Here is a 9,047-nt window from a genome sequence, read left to right as displayed (position 1 = left end):
TTTTACAAATAATTATTAAATATATTTAACTTTGAAATACCAACATAATGAAGCCAATTAAGAACCTAATCAATCAATAAACAATTAAAACACTCAATCAACTAAAATAAATATGATTAAAGTGTAGAACTTTACAGAATCGAGGATTGGTCGAATCGGCGAAATGTCGAGTTCAATGTATAACATTGAAATAGTTGAAATATTGAACACAATTATTCGGCTAATCAGCTAATCGGCTGAGTACTCGTGGAGTTTTTGAGCCCGATTGTGATCGGGGATTAAATTGTTAGTCGGGTCGGCTAAGCAGCGAGTAGCGAGTACTCACCGATTAATCGGCGAGTACTTAACGATTTAATAGCCCAGCATGGTAATGAGTGTTATTTGTAGTTTTATCTTCTCTATAGCTATTGTATTATATTACTTCTTTTTCTTTTTCTTCTTCTCTTAGATTTTTATTGAATTTTTCCTTTTGGTTTGATATGTCACCAAGTTAAAAAAATTGATCGATTTAGGCGAAACTATGGGAGTAAACGATTAAATTTGTTCGATTAATTAAACTTATGTTCATGAAGAATTCACTCCAAAACACAGTAAACAAGCATTGTGTTCAACCTATTAGAACTTTGAGGCTTTGTGTTCTAAACCTTACAACTCTGACATATTGGGTTCTAACCATTAGACATCCATTAGAGTTCGCGGCATAATGGTGTCTTCCTAGGCAAATGAAGAACTTAACTAGTTGCCATTAGTCCTTTTTCTCTTCCAGTCTTTTTCTTCTTTCATCTTTTCTTTGGGGTTTTAAAGGTAGTAAATTTCTTTAGGTATGACAAACCTTGAGTGTGCCATGGATGTTGTTTGAAGGCTCACTTAATGCTTTAATGGCTATCTAAGTTTTTCAGTGTGACACGTGACATTACAGTGCCATATATCTTCTTTCTTTAGCTATTGGGTATATGTTTCATTAGCATTCACTGAAGTCCTTATTTTGTGTATTTTAGCCTAATCAATAATTTCATATTAAAATTTGATCTGTTTATTATGTTTATGGTTGATGACTTTCAATGTTTTGATTTGTTCCCGCTTTTTTGCGCAAGTGTTTTCCAAGCTTACGAGCCTGTATAAATTGTTCCTTATATTTCTTACATATGGTGGATGCATGCACGTCCACTTAATTAGGTGATATAAAAGTGGTAACTGATGGTTATAATTAGTCATTTGTACTACTTTGTTTTGTTGTAATCAAATGATCCGAATTGAAACCCTTGGAAATTCCTACGACTTGGTCTAAATGATAGAAACCAGAAATATATGCCCTAATAAATCAATGTTGGTAGTACATTGGCTACCACTCAATGAATCTTCAACACGTAAAAAAGTTTCAAAATTATGTCGCTTACATGGTGTCCTTTCCACCAATTGCCTATGTATCTATAAGCAATTTAGCTTTATTTGGTATAAATATCCATTGATTGTTATGTCCTCAATGAACTTATTATGAAGAATAAGTAATGAGTCTACTGGATGAAACCTCATCCTTTCGGCCTTTCGTGTATTCCTATTTCGGATTTGTTCCCCCAACCCTTTTATCCAAGCGTGCAAAGGACACTTAGAAATTTTTCTTGAACCATTTTCAGCTTCATTTTGAAGAATCACACAATTTTGCTATTCAGCCAACAAATATGCATGGTTGAGGATGAAATCATAAGTGGAAGCTTGGTCTCACTTTGTACATTGTCAGGGTAAGGAAATACGCATGGTCAGTTTATTCAATATTGTTTCTTCTTTATGGAATTTCATGGTTGCTTCTTGCTTTTCTTTGAAAAGAAAATGGTAATTAACATAGTTTCTTATTAATACCACTTGGAAGTCGAAAATGTGATATAGTTCAATTGTTATGGAATGTCCAAATTATTTGTTCTCATTGTTTGATGTAAGGATTGAATTATGTACTAGACCCAAATGGATCTTACGTACCTATCATCCTCAATATGGATTTCTTTGGGATTTATTTATGTTTGAAATGTGTGTCGTTTGGCCGTTCGTTGAACTTTAATTAGCCTCTCCCCTACTCTAAACTACTATATATGTTGTGTGTTTTTTTTTCCCTACTTTGATTAGATTAATCTTGACATAACCATAAGTTTCTTGAATCTTGACATCACCTTATGCGCCGATTGTCATAAATGCCAAAGATATGATGCCATGGAGGTATGTATATTGCCATTACTACTTGAACAAACATTTTTTGATATTTTTTCTATACAAGCAAGCAAGCAAATAGAATAGTCTTTCAGTACTTCAACAATGAACAATAAAATTTTCTACATGACAAAAAAATGTCATTCGACCCTTTTATGCAAATCTAGAGAGGAGATCCATTAAATTTATGAGCAAGAGGGGAGATTGATGATCAAGAGTACAATTGGATAATATTTGGTAAGAGTTATTCAATTCTTTAATTCTTTCGGAACCGCTGACAACAAAAATGAAAAATAGCTCATGGGGTTGTCAAAACAAAGACATTGATGTCTTAAATTGACAAAGCATAATGAAAAGAAGTTGATGTTATAAGATTGCCATATATACTTTAAGTTAGTCACCGGCTAAGATTGGTAATAAGTATTCTTTAGGCATTGTCTTTGCTATTTAGTGTTGTTAAAGCTAGAAGCTCCAATACAAAAATTAGGCCTTAATTAGTTTCTTCAGTTTGTATGGATTCCTTTAGCATATCTCCATAGAAAAATAGTTGCTACTCTCTTAAAACTTTTTCAATCTCTTAAGTGCATACATACTAGATTTTTTTTTGAAGCAACACTATTGTTTGATTGCAATATTGCATTAACTGAACACCATATAATGTGTCTTGAGTAATATTATTGAATTTCAGTTATATTAACCATTAGTTTATTCTTAGATATTTATCTTCTGGTGGTTTTTTTGTTCAAGTTTTATGTTAAGTATATGGGTTTTACACTTTCTGATGGGAATATCTTAGCACTTGCAGCTTCTCAGTTGAAAATATTCGGTTGTTCAGATAATAAAAAGGTACTACAAGTATTCTTTGCATATGATTCATTGGTTAAACCATCATTTCAAAGAATTTAGTTCAGTATGGTATAGCTAGACATAATGTTAAGTAGGACCCAGGATGGGGTTTTTCTGCTAATTGATTAGTGGGTTATTTAGGGATTGGTCCTACTTATTTAGGGGTATTTAGGGATAGGTCCTAAAATTATCGATTATTAGGGATTGGTCCTACTTCTATCGATTGACCTTGAGCCGTCTCAGTTGACCGTGGTCAACCCATTTTATAATAATAAAATTTTCATTTTTTATCAAAATGGCCAAACTACCCTTCAGTGTGCTTGACACGCTACATTATATTGAATTGTTTGTGAACACCACGTGTCGAACAGTGAGGAATGAAATTATGTAAGCCTTTCGATCATTTCGTATTCGTATCTCGAGGAAATAAGTGAGGTAGAGGGGGAAAAATCTACGCACTCCCCCCATTTTGTCCACTTATTTAATCTTAGTTACAATAGTTCGGTCTTCACTCACCTAATCTTAGTCTTAATCTTCTCCATTAAAAATGATAACTTGAAGATCTCTCTTGTTTGCTACCAAACGCTTAACCTTCACTCACGAATCTTAGAAAGAAACTTCAACTGTAATTGTTTGCTTTGAAAAAACTTCAACTGGAAATGTTTGAAAAACTTCAACTGGAATTGTGAGTGTTAGCTAGCTGGTCGTCGAATTTTGTTCGTGGACATCTCTCTTGTGGTGGTCGTGGATTTTTTTGGAGTTGCTCATTGTAAGTCAGTTCAAACTTTGTACGTTTACATGTCAAAACATGCGTTTTTAAAGTGAAAAGCATGGATCTTTAGGATTGTTTATAAAAATCATGTTTTTATTCCATTATTTGTTTGTATTGATTGAACCCTATGTTTAAAAAACATTTTTTGTAAGAAGATTGCTGTGTGGGTGGTTGGGTGGATATATATATGCATGTATTTTGTTCTTAGGGTACTCTTGTTATTGCATGTTCTTAAAAGTAGGACTATTTTATTGTGATAAGTGTATAATGTCAGCATTTTTTGTTGCTTTGTTATGTCCATTACTATTATGAACTATGGCCAGTACGGTGCTAGGTGTAAAACAGTTTGTTGTACATTATGGGGGTTCTTGGGGGACAACTACCCCTGGGAAGATTAAGGGTAGTGATTACAAAGGTGGTAGGAGAAGCAGTACTATGGAATTTGATGGGGATGAATTCTGTATGTTTGATTTGAAAAAGGATGTGCAAAACTTGGTTGGTGTGGGAGTTGAATTTCAAATGGCAAGTATCATTCAAGGGTATATTTGTAGGTTAACAAAAGATGAACACCTATTACATATGTGGCATGAGCTTAAACCTGATAGAGACAAAAAATACCACCTGTATGTCTTTCCAGCTCCAACAACTTCTAAACCCACTAGAGCTCCTATAATCCCCACCACTGCTTCTGACAACAGTCTCCCACCAATGAAGTCACCAGTAAAGGCCCAACCAGTAAAAGCCCAACCAGTAAAGGCCCAACCAGTAAAAGCTCAACCAGTAAAGGCCCACCCAGTTAAGTCCACACCAGTAAAGGCCCACCCATTACCCACTACCCCCAAAAAGAAAAGTGTCCAAGTAAGTGCTAGTGTTAGAAAATCCCCTAGATTTACTCCCACCACTCCTATACCACCACCAAGTCCTATACCACCACCAAGTCCCATACCACCACCACCAAGTAAGACTATCACCACTTCTGTACTTCCAACAACCCCCAACAAAAGTATAAAAATGGGTGAGGCAGTTAGAGTTAGAAGATCCCCTAGGGAACCCAGATTCCCTGTATACAACCAAAGTTCTTCAAATAATGTCCAACCTACTGAGAAACCCCTTAGTGTGAAACCCTCTACTGTGAAACCCCCTACCAAAAAGCAAGAAAAAACCTTTAAGAAGGTCAGGTAGGCTACAGAAGTTGAAACCACTTGTAGGCCCTAATGGAGAGACTTTGATGTTGGACCTTGTGTCTTCTTCTGATGATGAAGTAGAGAAAATAGTTGAAGTTGAGCATGTTGTGGAAGTTGCTGAACCTGAAGTTGCTTACATTGTCAATGATGTTGTGGATGATTGGGAACATGTATTGGGTTCACTTGATCTAGAAACATTTGATGAGGTTACTTTAGGTGAGACTTTTACAGATGGTGATGGTGATGCATTAGATGACAAGGATAGAAGTGATGATGGAGGTGACAAGATGTATGAATATGGTTATAGTTTTGGACCAGTTTTTGGTACTGTCACAAATAATGATGAGTGGAGTGTTAAAGATGAGGATGAAGAAGATTACAACTACAATCCTTCAGATAGTGACTACTCAGTATGTGGTGCTGATGATGAGGCCTTGGATGACATGGAGCCAATGGAGGAAGAAGTACAAAATTTAGAAGAAGAGATACAAGGTAGTGACTCTAGTGTTGTGAGGGTCAGTGCAAACATATTTGAGGCAGAGGAGATGGCTAAACTTGCAGGACCAAAAGTTGAGAATGTTTTTGTGTGTAACTTGAAGCCTAAAATGTCTTGGCCAACAGTTGAGGCTTGTAGGGATTTTTTCATAAATTTGGCAATTAGAAAGAAGTTTAGCTATAGACATCTGAAGAATGACAAGGAGAGGCTCATTTTAGAATGTAAAGATTTCAATTGTCAGTGGAAAGTAAGTGCCTCTGTTACCAAAAGAGACAATCACACATTCATTCTTAGGAAGTTTTTGGACCAGCATACATGTGAGGCTGATGATGAAAACAAGTATGCACAGGCTACATCACCATGGGTAGCTAAAACACTTGTTGACAAAATGAGAGATCATCCTGATTACAAACCAAGGGATATACAGAAAGAGATTTTTTGTGAGTTTGGAGTTAGTATATCTTATTGGACTGCCTGGTCTAGTAGAGTTTTGATGCTAGAAAAAATTAATGGAAATTATGAAGTTGGGTATCAAGTAGTCCCAGAGATGTGTAGACAGATAGAGAAGTCCAATCCTGGTAGCCTTGTTAAATGGTTTGTGAAAGATAGCAATCAGACATTTGTTGGTGTAGTCATTGCATTCAAGGGTTCACTGGATGGGTGGGTGACTGGGTGTAGACCAGTGATTGGGCTTGATGGCTGTTTTCTCAAAGGTAAGTATGGTGGGTGTTGTTTGACTGCTATAGGACTGGATGCCATGAATGGGCTTTTCCCTATTGGTTTTTATGTGTGCAAAGGTGAGAACAAAGATACATGGAGGCTTTTTTTGTCTGAATTGAAGCCACATCTCATCAAGCACAAGGAAAAGTTGACATTCATTAGTGACAGGCAGAAGGGATTGGTACCAGCTGTTGCAGAATACTTCCCAGATTCTAATCACAGGTTGTTGTTTTAACTTATACATGTATTTTGTTATAAATCTCATCAAGCCATATCTAATGTTTCAGACATGTGTATTTCTTGTTGCAATGTTGTTTCAGACTTTGTTATAATGTTGTTTTAACTTGTACATGTATTTCTTGTTGCAGATTTTGTTTCAGACATATGTATAAAAATTTTAAAGCTAAGTTTCCTGGTGAATTATGGGAGAGTCTTGCTTGGGAAGCTGCAATGACATACAAGCTACCAGAATTGACTAGGATCTTAGGAACCATAAACAAAACTGATAGTGCAGCATTGGATTGGTTAGATAATGAGCCAAGGGAGTGTTGGGCTAGAGCACACTTTGATTGGACATCAAAGTGTGATGAGTTGACTAACAATTTCAGTGAGTCTTTCAACTCATGGATTTTGAAAATAAGAGATAAACCTTTGGTCCAGTTTATAGACATGTATAACCTGCTTTTGTTGAAGTCCATCTATGATAGGAGAATGTTGTCAATGAAGTCTTTTGAACATGGTGTTGTTCCAAATGTTTTGTACATGATTAAGAAGAGAGAGGAGAGGTATAACAATTATGAGATCAGAGGTGTAAAGCTGAGACTCAGTATTTAGCAATAAGCCACCTAACTGGGAAGAAGTATAATGTGGAAATCCAAAAGCAAGAATGCTCTTGCATTAAGTGGCAAATGTCAGGAGTGCCCTGTGTGCATGCAGTTGCAGTACTCAGGTCAAGGAGGGAACCATGGTCTAGGTAAATCACTTGTGTCTATACTTGTGTCTATATGTGCATTCTCTTGGGGTACTTTCTTTACATTTTTTTTCATTATATGGCAGGTATTGTAGTCCTTATTTTAGTGCTGAGGCCTTCAAAGCAACTTACAACAGAAGTGAAACCGGACAGCTCGAAGCTTTGGAAAAGGAGAAAAAAATCCAGAGATATTGCAGCTCAGCACATTCTCCACTTAATTGGGGATGGAAACCGCACCAAACTATGGTCGGACCCGTGGGCTGCTTCGCCTATCTATTTTTTTATGGCCGGCTTGGAGACATCAGAGGAAGACCATCATATCTTTCCGGGTACGATCATAGCTTCATTCATTCGTTGAACCTTTGGGATAACCATTAGCATTGAGATCAATCACCACACCACCGGAAGCACACTACCAATACTTTCTATAATCTATAAATCCTTAGTTGTTTCAACTCTCCTATATTGGAAATCTAGCGCATGGCTTACACCATAAAACCATTCCTAGTTATTTGTATCCACTTGATAATATAGAGGATTGGCCAGAAATAGTGAGTGATGCCCCTTTCCTAATACTTTTGTTATTTAGCAATTTATTTATTTTATTTGTATGTAATTTGTAATGTATTTTTTTTTAACGGACCTTTGACAAAGAATTGGTACTGCCTCCTGAAGTCTCCACACAACCAGGAAGACCAAGAAAGCAGAGAATTAGGGCAGATGATGAAATGCCCAAGTCAAAAAAGAAATGTGCAAAGTGTCAAGAAGAAGGTCACAATTCCAGATCATGTGATGCAAGGAAAAAAGGAGAATTTGGCAAGAAGAAGAAAAGAAAAGGTATCCTTCAATGTCTAATGATACTCATGATGTCATAGTTGGTTATAATGTGATTGTGATGTATCCTTCAATGTCTAATGATACTCATGATGTCACAGCAGCCCAAGTGCAAGATGGACTACAAGATGGACCTCAGATGCAAGATGGACCTCAGATGCAACAACAAGCTCCTCCAATGCAAGAAGATGGACCTCAGATGCAACAACAAGCTCCTCCAATGCAAGAAGATGCACCTCCAATGCAGCAAAGAAAAGGGAAGAAAAGTAAAGGTATGTTAGTTGAATATTGAAAGCAAAATGCATGAGTATGGTTAGTGCATGACTGCATAAACCTTACCTTATGCAAACACTAATTCAATAAGTGAGCAGGTGCCCAAACAGAGCAAGAAGTAAGTCAGCAACAGCCACCACCCCAAGTACAACAACAACAAGAGGCACCAGCACAAGGTAGGGGAAGGAGAGGCAGGGGAGGTAGAGGAAGAGGAGCCCTAGTGCAAGAGGTAGCTCCAGTGCAAGAACCACAAGCTCCAGGCAGGGGAGGGAGAGGAAGACCAAGAGGAGGCAGAACAGGAAGAGGAGGGAATGGAAGGGGAAGGGGTAGAGAATTCTCTGGCTTGTATGGCTTGTTGTTTGGTGATGACAATGTAGAAACTCCATCAACTCCTCCAGTGAATGCAAATCAGAGAGCAGGAGAGCCACTTACACAATAGTTGGTTTTTGAATCCTTTTGGGGATTGTCAGTGAATATTTGTCCATATTTTGTTGTTTGGGTTGTTTTGTGTTACATATACTTGAGAAATGGTCTATATGATGTTGTTCATTTTGGGTCAGGTTTATGTATGTGTCCATATATATCTTTTGATTGTTATCAGATGCTGACATTGTTTTGGTACCCTTGTGAATATTGTCTGAGTGACATTACTGAGTTTAAGATTTGAATTGTTGTAGGTAAATCTATATTTCATAACCAAGAACTTTTATTTCATAACCAAGAACCTTTATTTGAATCCTTTTCAATGAGGCC

General features: G+C 36.8%; 1 protein-coding gene across 1 annotated transcript; it reads left to right on the top strand.

Annotated features, from left to right (window-relative positions):
• The first annotated feature begins 5,045 nt into the window (after nucleotides 1–5,045).
• Nucleotides 5,046–8,836, top strand: LOC147494385 (uncharacterized). The gene is made up of 6 exons (XM_086568118.1): nucleotides 5,046–6,439; nucleotides 6,586–7,002; nucleotides 7,059–7,190; nucleotides 7,274–7,326; nucleotides 8,063–8,293; nucleotides 8,393–8,836. Exons 1-6 carry the CDS (start codon nucleotides 5,046–5,048, stop codon nucleotides 8,731–8,733), a joined length of 2,568 nt encoding a protein of 855 aa, XP_086424244.1. The 3' UTR covers nucleotides 8,734–8,836.
• Nucleotides 8,837–9,047: the final 211 nt, after the last annotated feature.

The sequence above is a fragment of the Coptis chinensis genome, chromosome 6 (assembly GCF_015680905.1).
Source record: "Coptis chinensis isolate HL-2020 chromosome 6, ASM1568090v1, whole genome shotgun sequence".
NCBI classification, from domain to species: domain Eukaryota; kingdom Viridiplantae; phylum Streptophyta; class Magnoliopsida; order Ranunculales; family Ranunculaceae; genus Coptis; species Coptis chinensis.
The sequence above is the reverse complement of the archived record's forward strand: the minus strand, read 5'-3'. Positions and strand labels throughout refer to the sequence as shown.

What these genes read in the sequence shown, in the direction of transcription:
- LOC147494385 (XM_086568118.1), top strand. Translation starts at nt 5,046, where the DNA reads ATGTTGGACCTTGTGTCTTCTTCTGATGATGAAGTAGAGAAAATAGTT. An exon ending in AGGAGGGAACCATGGTCTAG is followed by an intron (nt 7,191 to 7,273) that starts GTAAATCACTTG and finishes ATTATATGGCAG; the next exon opens with GTATTGTAGTCCTTATTTTA. An exon ending in AAAAGGGAAGAAAAGTAAAG is followed by an intron (nt 8,294 to 8,392) that starts GTATGTTAGTTG and finishes ATAAGTGAGCAG; the next exon opens with GTGCCCAAACAGAGCAAGAA.